At 47.0% G+C, this 14,077-nt stretch overlaps 1 protein-coding gene across 11 annotated transcripts in view; it reads left to right on the top strand.

The window, feature by feature from the left end:
* Positions 1–14,077, top strand: part of LOC116841398 (glutamate-gated chloride channel) — a 98,928-nt gene that overhangs the window by 40,020 nt on the left and 44,831 nt on the right. For 4 of the 11 annotated variants that reach the window (XM_032809276.1, XM_032809275.1, XM_032809274.1 and 1 more), the window contains exons 1-3: positions 7–159; positions 4,967–5,034; positions 6,469–6,581. In XM_032809276.1, coding sequence (XP_032665167.1) covers positions 4,976–5,034; positions 6,469–6,581 — 172 coding nt within the window. In that variant the 5' untranslated portion in view covers positions 7–159; positions 4,967–4,975. Of the gene's footprint in view, positions 1–6; positions 160–1,842; positions 4,027–4,073; positions 4,369–4,962; positions 5,035–6,468; positions 6,582–14,077 lie in introns of those variants that run through there. The other 7 variants (XM_032809271.1, XM_032809269.1, XM_032809272.1 and 4 more) reach the window with 5 other exon arrangements.

Here is a 14,077-nt window from a genome sequence, read left to right as displayed (position 1 = left end):
GAGAGAGAGAGAGAGAGAGAAAGAGAGAGAGAGAGAGAGAGAGAGAGAGAGAGCAAAAGGAGAGTTCGGCCGCCCGCCGGTATCTGAGAGAGCGGCATTATGTCAATCATCGAGCGTAGCAGTGGGCTGCTGAGCATCTAGGACTGTCAGCTTCTCCAGGTAAGGCTTCCCCGGGCGGCTTCATATTTCCTCGTGTTTTTATTTTACTCGACTGTGCGCCCCGCGTTGCAAGAGAGGAAGATTGCGCGCGAATCTCGCTCGAATCTCGGCGTTTCGGGGTGACGGGCGTTCGAGGGATACGGAGTCGCGGGATATCCCAGGGACCTTCCCATTCTCTCTCAAAAGAGGATGAGAGAGAGAAAGATACAGAGGAGAAGAGACAGAAATACATACGGGACGACAACGATCGAGAGTGCGCGGCCGACGTAGAAGTGATCGAGTAGGCGACCCAAAGTAAGACCCAAAGTATGAGCACCGGTAGTGGAAGAAGACAAACGACTAGGAAGTGATTAACGAAAGAGGTAACCAGAGGACGAAAAGAGTGACTGGGTGACCAAAGGAAGGGCCGTAGATAAATAAATATGCACGTGCAGATAGCTAAGTGACAGGCGTGGTAGCTAGATGGACGGATAGCTTGATAGATAGACTGATGGACATGAGAGCATCGACGATCGTGCCGTTACGGACGGACAGATAAATATGGACAATTGGCAGAATGGAAAGACGGATCCGCAAGTATGGACGAGCGGATTGATAGGTCAATCGAAAAACGTATCTCTTAACGCGAAATCGCATCGGTTGTCTCGCACGGCTCATTACGGAGAGAACTTCGAGGTGGCTGTTCCGTTTGCTTCTTCTTTTGAATTCTCCAAATAACGGACGATAACGCGACGGTGGTGACGGTGGTGACGAGTATGGAGGGCCAGTGTGCAAGCGAGCATTTCGCAGATCAAGATGAGAGAGAGTGTACTTATGCGAGGCGGGGTGCATCTAGGTGTTCGCCGAGATAATTTGAGACAGAAATTCCGGAATAGCCTCATTTTCTTTTCTTTTTTCACGTGCGCCTCGCGTACAAAGTGCGTTCCTTTTATCGTCTCCCCGTCGGATCTCACTTAATGATAAACGTGACGTATATCCCGCACAGTTGCATCAAGATTGATGAATTTCGGGGACATGTCAAATATACGACGCACGATCTACGGCGCGAATGCATTTTCGAGCGCTTTACCTCTCTCTATTAAATGGCTTTTGTCATTCAATGACTGATTACAGCGATGATCCGTTTCGCGCGATAAGCTAATGCGTCGTGTGATGAAATCGATCATGTATTCGATTACGGTGTCTCTCATTTCACGTTATTCATCTGACAAAGACGCACTGAGAGTTAACACGAGAAGCACGTGCTGTAAATCGCTGGGCAGGACTCTTCGTGATAATCGCTCGCACGGTCTTCTTCTTTGACGCCATTAGTCAGCTGCGTGCCTGAATTATGAATTATGGTGCCCGCGTGGTCCATTCGCACAGCTTTAGCGCGAACAGGGTGGGGGCTCTAATAAACTCCTAGGAGAGATCGATGCCCCTGCTTCACGCTCGCTCGTGAATTTCGATCAATTTTACGACCGTCGGGAAAAATCTGTTGCACAAAAGAAGGACTCGCTGGGAGAAGGATTTGTCTCGATATTTATACGAGTTGTCGCGCGTCCGTCGCAGCTCGTTCACCGTCGTCTTAAGCATGACTTCGTGCTTAAAATGAACTTATGAATTATGCACTCTCTCTCTCTCTCTCTCTCTCTCTCTCTCTCTCTCTCTCTCTCTCTCTCTCTCTCTCTCTCTTGTGCTCTCCAACCAGAGACACGACATTTACATCGCACTCAGGCGCCTTTTCTGAGGAGATAAAAACGCAAATAGACGTCGTAGGACGCGAATAGAACGATAGGGGGTTGCTTTTTATCTCGGTCGCCGGTGAGACGCTAATTCGCTAATGACGTGTCAGTGAAACCAACATAATTCACGACCAGAGATGTTGCGCCGCGATAAAGACACACACACACACTCTCTCTCTCTCTCTCTCTCTCTCTCTCTCTCTCTAGCTACCTTTACCTATCCTTTTCCCTCCGCGATATCATGAACGACATTGTTAATCAATATTATTGATATTGTCAATATTGTTGCTGTAAAAGAACACCTCCCATTACATACTCGCTCATTCACGCTTGCCGTTCACGTAGCAACCTCGTTAGACGCAATCATTTTGATCGCACTTTTGCGTCCGGCAGGGACAAAGTGTCAACCGTATTGACCGTGAAAATTGCTCTTACGTCGACACATTTGACGTATTGTATGCGTTGATCGCCAGTGTAATCAAGTGGCAAGATGGGCTAATATTTTGCGGCGGAAAATCGTCGATGATTGCGACGGACGTGGCCAAATATGACGTACATTCGTAGTGAAAGTGGTGCACGCACCAACTCGCTCTCAATCTCCCCCGATCTCGACATAGTTGCACGAATTGAGGGCGCTTGAACCGCGGAAGAATTTCAGTCCGTCACGCTTTTTGCGCGCGTGACGCAAAACCTCTGACCTCTTAGCGAACGGGGCGATTCGCCTTCAGCAGGGGATCAAAAATCACACGCGCGGGGGATCTCGGTAACAATGATGCGCGACGAACGGGATTGGCGCCGGAGGGTAGAAACTGACCACGAAGCATTCAAACGGCCGATTAGGTCTCTCGAGTAGCTCTGTCTGTGTGTATCTCGTGTTCGAGCGCGGTTGAGTCGGCCGTGTAATGTGAGTCGAGCTCGGGTCGCGTACTCGAAATTTTCGGGTTACCCGATATTGCCAGCCGATGTTACAGCGGTCCACCGAATTCCACGTCCTTAAAACATCCCTAATTATCTGAAGTTCGTCGAAAGGTTGCTAATTCGTGCGTCCCGTCCGCTCGAAACATGCCGATGGTGCAGCGAACTCGAGATGTAGCCATCGCCATACGTACCGTCCCACCGTAAGACCGACAACTATGGAATTTTCAACCTAACCTGACACATATCAGGTCGAAATCATAAGCAGATATATTGCAACCTCACTTAAAATTATTTATGCAATTTTCAACCTTATATCATCAGAACTCAAGTTATCTGGCGTTATCGTGAACTTTTTAAATCTAAAATATCTTAACTTAAATTATCGCAAAGTTTGAAGGAGATGGAATCAGAGGGAGGGAGTGAGACGTTCAGGTTTCACATAGCCTATTTTCCGCAGGGTCCAAGAGTAACTATGTAAAATATGGTCCAGATCGATCAGAGGGTTTAGGAATTAATATATAGGGAACGCATATAGAGTGACAGACACATGTGTATTCTATTATATATACACACACACACACACACACACACACACACATATAATAGATACAGGCGTTACAGGCTATTATTTCTAAAACCAAGCAAAGTACGAAATTTTGGTTTTTCATCAATCAATGTTTGGTATCGAAGGTAACATCATTTGATAAAGTTAGTTTTTTTTTTAGGTAGAGTAATTAAAATAGTTAAAATTGTTAAAATAGTTTTTTTTTTAAGTGGAATAGTTGCTGCAAATTCAAAGATACTCTTTATTTGTTAACTATCAACATAATAGCCTTTTACATAGCCCTGTACGTAGATGTATAAAAGGTGTACCAGAGAATGGTAGCGCGTGTACACATGACGCTGACTGCACGCTACGTAGAATCGCGATGTGTGTACTCGAGTGGCATAAAGCCACGTGCCGCGGCACTTCTCGCGATAGTTTACTTTTTTCCGCGCGGAATACACACGCGTGTTGTTGTAGTGGGAATAGGTCGGCGGTGCGTATCTTGGCAGCGGCTCAATTCTTAAACGTGATACAACTACTTTTACCTTGACTCACGTTCGCGGGGCAAGCGTCCAATTCGCCGTTAGTCGAGTTAACCGTGCTCGAACGGGCGGACGGACAGACAAACAGACAGATAGATCGTCATCCTAGCCTAGACGAGAAGATACGCGGGGAGCGGTAAGGGATTACCGTGAGCAAGATTTTCGCGGTTGACACCGGAGCTCTCAGTAACACGCGAGCGCTAATCGACATTGCACCGATTTCTTTGTCGCAAAACCAAATTGTACGACAGGCAAAGACACAGAGAGGGAAAAAGGGAGAGAGAGAGAGAGAGAGAAAGAGAGAGAGAGAGAGAGAGAGCCGTGTTCTCTCCTCGCGTAATAAATTTTCACGCGATAGACAGAGTAGACACTGAAGTGTGGCACGAGAAACACGACTGATTTCTGTGTACTTAGATACGCACACGCAGTGATTTAATTCGATCAATCCTCAGAGGATTCGGAGATACGATAAAGGCAGGTTCGATTATTACATCCAACTGTTTTCGTGCGGGTCGGACTAGAATAAATATTCGCTTTGTTACAATTCCATCAGTCTGCGTGCAGTGCGAGTGCGAATTTTGCATACTGACGCGAATCGATGGCCTGCGTCTTGGGAGAGAGCGAACGGTTTGCACGCGAAAACAACGATATTTGTCGCGTGAATCATCTGAGTGACCTTGGTGACGTTCTCTAAATGAGAAACCGCGGACCACGTGTCGGAACAATATATCCCGTGGGAAAAAAGGTTTGGGTCGCGCGTTAAGCAAGTTTCTGGTGAAATATGAGCGAGCCGCAGGAATTCCGGCTGGAGTTACCAGAATTCCGTGCGTTCAAGTTAACCAGATTTCTCATTAACTCGAGCAGAATTCTGGTAACGTCAAGCGGAATTTTCCGGTTTGTTCGTATTTCACCAAGAATTGCCTGGTCTCCAGTAGTCGGTCTCCCTTCTTCCGTGTGTGCAGATCGCACATTGATTGAAGTATAAGTTTCGTCGTCGCTGATGTGCGAGTCCCCGTGCTCACCGCGACCACACCGCAGGATTCTCGTAAAGGTATATGCATCTTGTTCGGTTGCAGGCCAGCGCAATGTGGCCTGGAGTACTCCCGTTATTGGTGTTGCTAGCGGCCCTGCTGCATCCATCGAGGTAGGTTACTGCCCTGATACGCTCGAATATCCGACGAATTTCCGACGACAGCAGAGAGGTCCCACAGCAGAGTCGCGATTGCGTTCATTCACGTCGCCGCGCCGCGTGCATTAATGTAACGCTCGTGCGTTTTTGACATCAAGTCACAACACGCGTTTCTGCGTTCGTGCGCGACAACGATAGAAATATAATTCCGCGGTTGTAGCTCGTAAATATATATGTTATTGAGCCGGATAGGATTGTTATGGTGCATAAAGTTTATACGGGAAGCTCAACACGATCGACACACATTCCGTTTGAAATTCCTTGCGCCGAGTGCGCGAACAGATTGCGTGAGCGAAATTGCACGTGCGAAATGTAAGAGGGACCTCAAAATACAAGACGATCTCTGGGAATACACGTTCTTCCCGACAGAAGATACGTACAGCCTTCTGCCGGGCACTTTAACATACCTCGCACACAGAGAGAGAATTGTATCTGTTTTTTTCTTTTTTCCTCCTCTATATAAATTCTTTTCGGTCTTGCTGTGTGTGTTATTGTGGTGCAGAAATAGACCGTCATGTAAGGGGAAAATTTTACAATAGCACAGTTTCTGTAGAATTTTTTTTAACTGTAGAGTGAATCGGCATTCTGCTGTAATTCTTTTCGTTTCGTATATGCTACTTATATTTTAAGAACTGAAATGCAGGACAATGTCTGGGAATGCACGTTCTTCCCGACGGAACATATATACAGCCTTTTACCAGGCACTTTAACATGTCTTGGGCAGAATATCGTAGTTCTTTTTTCTCTTTTCTTTTCATATAAATTCTTTTTTAAAAAACGCGCTGTTAAGACAATTGCTATGTTTGTAACAAAACCTGCTATGCTTTTAGCGAAATTCACTATGCTCTTTAGTGAGACAGGCCTTACCTGGCAGTCCATTCCTGGACTACTAAGAACATGACAAAATTGAAAAGAATTTATATAAAAGAGAATATTCTTTTCAGTTATCTTGCTAAGAAACATGACACATTTCTCCGGAAACATAGCAGATTTTAAAAAATTTGTTTAATAGCATTTCAGTTCCTGAAATATAAGCAGTACATACATGTAAGGAGATTAATTGTAGAATGTCAATCTATTTCCCCCGGTTTTTTTCGGAAAATTTTGCTGTAATTTTTACTATGAAATTCTCGCCACGCGCACGCGCGTGTGTATGTATGTATGTATATGAGGAAAAAAGAATTCTTTCCGAGAAAGTGAGGTCTATGTGAAGTAATACCCGTTCCCGGAGTCAGTGCGCGAAATAGATTGCGAGTGATCCTCGCAAACGTCACGACTGATCTCGAGAACGTGGTGCGTGAAAGAGAACGCGAAAATAAAAATCGGAGGTCGAACGTCGTCGCATAGCTCTACGATCGATCTGACCAAAGTCTCCGTTGGTTTTTGCAGATGTACGCAGGTAAAGGTAAACTTTCGCGAGAAGGAGAAGCAAGTGCTCGATAACATTCTAGGACCAGGCCGGTACGATGCGCGCATCCGGCCGAGCGGAGAGAACGGAACAGGTGAATATTGAGATTCTTGTACGTCCTTATTACTTCCCCTCCGTCCATCCTCACCATGTACCGTGATTGTACCGACATCTCGTAGCAAATCAGCCGAGAAGTGTGAATGTAGTGTGGATAAGGGGGAAAGAGAAAAAGTAAAGGAAGAAAAAAAAGAAAACGGGGTGACGGAGAGACACGTGTACACACTTTGGCGGAGGGTTAAGCCCGCCGAGTGCGGAGAATTGAATGCAACGCGAAACGTCGTTAATGCGACGCAACGCGGATGACGACGACGACGACGACGACGAGCACGTTTATTGACAATACGCGATATAATAGAAGGTATTCGCGCCGTGAATTGCGAGAATTTTTCGCATATTTGTGTCGAGTGAATGCATACCGAGCGGCGAGAAATTTCTTCATAAACTTGCTGGCGAATGCGCGCGCGGGACAGGCTGTTCGGAACGAGCGCGCTTCCTCGACATTCCGCGTCGATCTAACACGCGAGGACATCGATCGAATCTTAGCCTCGCGACATGTCGTTCCGTCTGCTCGTGCGCGACGCACCTCTCCGAGTCGAGTAATTCGCAAAAACGCGCGCCGGCAAATTGGGAGAGCCCGGTGGTAATACGATCGCCGTTTGGCTATCTGAACTTTTTCCACAGCTGAAATTGCGATTTCGCGCATCGCACCGAGCATTTCGTTATTGGTTTCGGGGACGGCAGGAATCCATCCTCGTGGAAGTGGATGCCACGAAACACTCTGCGCGCCACGTCGAGAGGTGTAGAAATTCTGTTATAGAAATTCTCTCGCGGCACGTGGCCGCGCGCGCTCAAATTTTGCGATTTTGTCGGTCGCATTTCAGGACGATCTCGCCGGATCCTCTCCCAGCTCCATGCACACGAAATCGTCTTCCAATCTCGCGCCCATTACCGCGCGCGCGGTGTATCGCGGCGACGTTTTTGCGATTTGACAATTTCGGGGCTGTGGCGCGCCGCGGATCCTCGTCGGCGAAATCCCGCCGGATACATCGATCGCCGTCGACCGCATCGCGCGATTGCTACAGCGCGATTCCTGTAGTGTTGGCGAGTGAGTAGGTCGAGTGGCAGGGCGACTCGTTCTCTTGGTAGATGAACGGAGAAATCGGGAGGACGATGCCTCGCGCTACGTCAACGCCGAGGGGACGTCGTCCGTTTGGCGGTCCAGCTGCGTCCGTCAAAGCCTAATCGATTAACTTCTCAAGTGGGCATCGACCAAGTACTACGCCGGCCAAAGCAAACTAATTAAATATCAAAATGACAACGGAGAGCCTTCTGCAGTTGAAGCTCCGAGTCGCTCTCGTTCGTTTACTTACTGCACGTTCGCCCGAGTCTCGAAAGTAAATTTATGAACTCGCTGTACTACCATCACGACGATCGCCGAGTAAACTCCGTGAAGCATGTTACATTATTTTCATTTCCGAGCTCTCGCAAACGCGAGAGTCGCGCGCGGGAGATCCCCCTCGTCGCGTTCGTCGTGTCCCTTTATTCCTTTTTTCTCTCTCTTCTCTTTTTGATTTCTCGTTTGGCGTGACGCGACGACACGAGGTATCTACGTGAGCGCTTAAAGAACAGACTACGCTACGTGTTGGGGCACACTTTTATAAAGCAACATCTATCTATTAATAGTCGTCGCTTGCAACTTGCCTCGAGTGAGATACTCGCGTATAAGTTTAGAGTTTGATGTGGTTTTTCTCAGTGGAATCGCAATGTCGCATACATCACGTGTCTCAATTAAAAAACTCAGATCCAACTCTAGATTCAGATCTGAGTATCTAACTTGAGAGGAATTTCAAATAACGACTGTTAATATAAGTCATAGAACTCGAATTAATAGCTGTCGCTCGAAACTAGTCTCATGTGATGAGATACTCGGATTTTTAATCAGAATTAGATGCCAATTTTTCAGTCACATGATGTATATAACATTACATCTGTAATCGCGATTCAACTGAGAAACTCTCATCTAACTTAAATCTGAGTATCTCGAGAGGAATTTTGAGTAACGACTATTACGGGTTTTAATCTACTGTTACCACCACCGTTACTATTGTTATTACTATTACTATTACTGCTACTACAACTACTACTACCATAACCACCACCACTACTACTACTACTACTCGTGCATATCACAATTCTATCGAGAAAACAGCGGAGTAACGCTATCACAATGTTCTCTCAAACAAGTAACTGCAGTTTACGCAAATGCTCAGTAAACGCGTTTACGATAACGTCGCCGAGCTGAGAATTGAAATCACGATACAAGCTTGTAAACAAGCGTGAAAGAGTAATCGAACAAATCGTCCGGCGCGATAACGCGTCGCAGTAAAACGAACGGACGGATACGAGCGGCGCAGAATGCTCCCTGAGCACGCGCTGCACGTTCGCAGGTGTATATCACTCCGATTGGAAGGTGGAGGAAACGTGCGCGATCCACACGCGCGGAGATTTCTTATTATTAGCTGTTTATCGACGTGTCGCGTGGCAATAAAGACTTTTTAATCGCTCTCTTCCGCGAGTCTCTGTACTGGCCGGGGGATCCCCAGGAGCGTACATCAGATACTCCATTAACTCATTAAGGCCCAAGAGTAAACCGCTAAGGATAGGCTTTCAAAAACCATCTAAATTAGGACAAAACGTCGAAATTTGTCAAAAAGTGAAAAAAAATTTATGTTGATTTTCAAAATTCAAGATGGCGGACCAATATGTCGGCCCGAAAATTTGAAATTTTGACCTATTTGAGTGAAAATCTGTATAGGGGGGGTTTTGGGTTCGCTGAGTGTGAATATGCATTTATTTTTTCAAAATTTTTCAAAACGTACTTTCATTGAAATAAATCAAAATTAAAAATTTTTGGCCGCCATATTGATTTTTAAAGTCAAAAAACCATTTTTCCTCTATAGTCTGCTAAAGTATGATGTTTTGCCCCAAAACAAACATTTTCGAAAGGTAGCTTATAATTTGGTTGGATTTTTCGCCAAATAAAACTATGTCAAATTTTCGCATTTTGGGCGGCCATATTGGATCCGCCATTACGAATTTTGAAAAAATAAGCGCATATTCATAATCAGCGAACCCCAAACGGATCCCCCTATACGGATTTTCACTCAAATAGATCAAAATATCAAATTTTCGGGCTGACATATTGGTCCGTCATCTTGAATTTTGAAATCCAACACAAATTTTTCTTCGCTTTTTAACAAATTTCGACGTTTTGCCCTAATTTAGATGGTTTTTGAAAGCCTATCCTTAGCGGTTTTCTCTTGGGCCTTAATGGGTTAATACAGTCCCGTCTCGAACAATATTGAAATATCGAATTGTCCAGTCAGACGCAACAAATATTCGTGCGTCATGACCATTCGAAGGTAACGCCCTCCAAAGCAGCGACCTGTCACCATACAGAGAATCACCGGCTATGTTAAGGGTAATTTCATACAAATATTATATCTACACGCAGAACTAATTTCGATATTTACGATGGCCTCCTCCTGTTGCTCCTCTGCTTCCATTTCACCATTCGTATCGTTTTGAAATATCTCTTTACTAAACTGGGTTACCAATCAGCTGCTCGTTCATAGTTCGCGTTACACAGGTTAATGTGAAGCTGTCAAACCCGACAAATGATGATAGAGATGCTGCTTTGGAGCAGCGTCGCCTATTCGTTGAATGATCCACAGTCATGACGCACGAATATTTAGATTTGTTGCGCCTGACAGAACGATTCGACATCTCGATTTCTCGAGATGGGACTGCATTAATGGTACCTATGTGTATACGTCGTGCATTTGCATTTCGTCGCGCTCGACCGATGCGACCTCTTAAAGGTCGGATCGCGTGCCCCGCTCGTTAATTTTATCGCCCTCGCGTATTGGCCGCGAGCGCGCCGCGCGACTTTTTGCAACGGCGCAACGGAAGCGGAAATTCATAGCGGCATCTCCGATGTTAGTGCTCGGCCGCCATTTGGAGGTAGGGAGGGAGAAGAACACCAATTGAGATTGCATACACGAAGCGATGGGATGTGATGCGAGAGTAAAACACGTTTTCCTTTTCACACGCTGTGTCGACGCGGAGCGTCGTTCGAAGAACCCGAGCCTCTCCCGGCCACGGCGTAATTCTGGAAATAGTCGGTGCCCTCCGATCGATCGCGCGCTATAATTTCGCCGTGCCTCGCGCAAATCACGGTCTCCTTCTCGTTTATCGCGTTCGCGATGGCGACGTCGCGCGGCGTTAATCGAGCGTGAGAGTGCGGAGACGACGCGCTTCGGGTCCAGCGTCGCGCACTCTCGGCCATCATTCTTTTTCACTCACGATCGATTGAGCGAGGGGGCAGCCGGTATCGCTTCTCTCTTTCCACCTACTTCTCATTCCGATGCGTCTGCTGCGAGAATGGAGAAGCTGTAAATGCAATTTTTCACGAATACTCTGTCTGTCTGTGATTTGAGGGGGGTGCGTACATGAACTTCCTCCGCGCGGCGCTTACAGTACTCGCGTATACGCCGCGCGCGTCGACAAAGGGGTGCCGCCATATTGGGACTCGAAGGAAATCGAAAAAGGAGAGAAAAGGGAAAAAAGGGACGTATCTGTGTGGTTGATTTTCACCCAACACTGGTAACTGGAAACGTACGTTGCTCCAGCGGCGGAGTAACCGCGGCCTCTTTAACGTCAGCTACGATGTTCTCGGTTAAAAGGGTACAATAGATGTCGTCCGTAAATTAGGCGGTTTCTACGAGCCGTTGGTGATCGCCGGACAATGATAGATCTGTAACTCGCGGATCCGCGGGTGTTTTGGCTCGGGGACTGCAATCAGCCGTGCGCAACGTGCAACAATGTGTATGTGGCGTTACGAATGGCGTGGTCCCAATATCGATCAAACACGCTATTTTCGTCGTGCTTTGTCCGTGCTAGCGCGGGCTGATTTATATTACAATCTTGATGGGCTGTTGTCGTTCAATCTTTCGCCAATGCCTTGCATTATACTTGCTGTATACAGTATGTATACCGGCGCGGCATATCGACCAGGATTTATTATTGCGAGTAGAGGCGGATACACGGAAGCTCACGCGCGATTGATTGCGTGGGATTATGAGTGAAAGAAAAAAAAAAAAAATTACACGCGGAGGCATTTTACATACTCTCCTGGTCTCAGTCACGCGAAAGTAATTGAATTCGTGATTTGTATCATGCGCAGCGCTCACTCACTCTCGCGATGGGTCGCACAAGAAAAGCGACCTGAAGTACTCGCGCGCGTGGATGCGCGCGTAAAGCAAGATTCTTCCCCGCTAACCGAGTGTCTCTTCTCTCCTCTTTAACGATCATCTGATCCCGACGGAAGACCGTTCCGTTCCTTTTAACCGGCGCCTGGACGCGCCAAGGGGTCGAGACGAGTCGAGTTTTGAGCGAAAAATCCAGAAATTTGGTAGCCTCTAGTTCCTCGATCCGGTATTTTTCTCAAAGAATCTAATTACGCGAAGCACGAAATGCAAATATTTGGCGTGTCTGTCCGCGAAACTCGATCCCGCTCCAAATAAATCATGATGCTATCACGGTTCGATAATCCCATGTGTTTGCACGTTTTTCACCTTTCGCGCCAAAAAGACAACTGTTTCTCTTGGCCCGGACACGAGTAAACCGAGTAAATAGAGTTTTAGCAGGAAAATGTTATTATTATCGCTTATTTTATCGTTTAAGCCGAAGTGGAGACCGGGACCGAGACGGATACGGCGGTTGCCGCATTAGCGAGGACATTACGCTGACTGCATTCCTTTTGTGAGTGCGCATCAGCTGTGTCTTATGTGCGACTCTCGTCTTCCGTCTGTAAAATGGTTCGCAAATCTGGACTGGAATACTAACCGCGCCGTGTGCGCCGTATGCGACGTAACCGGTGTGACTTGAAGAAGATTCATAGCTGGAAGGAGGAGAAAGACAGAGAGAGAGAGAGAGAGAGAGAGAGAGGGAGAACGCAGCAGCCGCGGACGCGAATATTGGTCTCATTTGAGCGCAGCAGAACTGCGTGCGGCGCGCGAGTTCTGTGTTGCCGAATTATCATAAACTACATTGTGGGTGATTAATCATGTCGTACGTCGTAGTCACATGTGCTTGTACTCGCCATACATATGCGCCACACACACACGCGCGCGCGCGCACACACACACACACACACACACACACACAGAAGAGTACAAGGAAATCGTCTTTTCCATCAAGTTTTACATAAAGCTGATCCAAATACGTCAGTCTTGCGAATATAAATATCCTTTCGACACGAAACGAACACACGAAACGTTAAGGGAACCAACTAATACTGTCACGCACGTGAACGTTCGAGTCTCGCGTTTAGTTTGAGAAATAACGGATGAAGATTGAATATCGTTCTTAACGAGCCCTCGGGGACAGTCGCGTTGTACGATAATCGAATGAAAAGTTTCGGTTAAGTCACGCGCGAGCGCGAGAAGTTTACTCGCACGTTATTCGTCAATTAACCCTGTGCGGGGCGGCAGAATCGAGCATGTCCCGCGGCAATTAAGACGAAATTAGAGGAACTTTGCGGGACATATGCAATATGAAAGAGCAATTTTCACGTTTTTTTTTTCATCCTCTCTCTTCTTTCTACTTCTTTCTATTTTTTTGTTCGCCGCCGAGCGGCGATGGCCGTTTCGCTCCAAGTTTCGAGATCGCATACCTCGCGCAATCGAATTAGCTGCCTCCTGATGTTAATTACAGTGGTGCAATTGAAGTGGTGCAATTAGTGTGCGAGCGCACTACGAGAGGGGGCAAGACAAGGGCTGTAAACGAGAGTTTGTAAAGCGAGCATATTGGCCGAATAAAAACCGAACTTTTCGTTTCACATACACTGCACGGAGATACGTGTCTCCGTGTTTATCTTGCGACTCGATTGTCGTGCTGTGAGGGTTAGTAACCGAGAGATGAAAGGACATCCAAGCAGGTATTAACGCGCGTAACGCAAAGAGACCCGCGTGATGGACACGATATCGATGAACGGAGAAGGAGAGGGTGAAGGAGAGGGAGAGAGAGAGAGAGAGAGAGAGAAGGCATCGATTTGGCTGGAGTTCCTGGCTCGTGATCGGTATGCCATCCAACGCAGTTATGGGATTCATCCGCGGCCGAATCTGGCAGGCCGCGACCGAATTTCGCGTTGGACGGCCGCCACGCCGACAAGTGGGGATGGCATTAACGTGAGATTTCGATGAAGAGAGAAACGTCGTCGATATGCGACAACGGTGCATTTATGCGTCATCAACACCGCGCGCACCAATGATAATTATCGCACGCGACCTTCGCCTTTTGCAACGAGCACTTTGTGACACGACATGCACGCGTATCGCTTGACACACAGATGATTTATGATTTCACGCTAAAACAAGTCGAGTCGCACGAACAAACGGACGATAGTGGAAGTAGACACCGGAGGAGAGAGAGAGAGAGAGAGAGAGAGAGAGAGAGAGAGAGAGAGAG

This window comes from Odontomachus brunneus, unplaced genomic scaffold, assembly GCF_010583005.1.
Source record: "Odontomachus brunneus isolate Ranch 3 - 2012 unplaced genomic scaffold, Obru_v1 Obru_scaffold_015, whole genome shotgun sequence".
NCBI lineage: Eukaryota > Metazoa > Arthropoda > Insecta > Hymenoptera > Formicidae > Odontomachus > Odontomachus brunneus.
The sequence above is the reverse complement of the archived record's forward strand: the minus strand, read 5'-3'. Positions and strand labels throughout refer to the sequence as shown.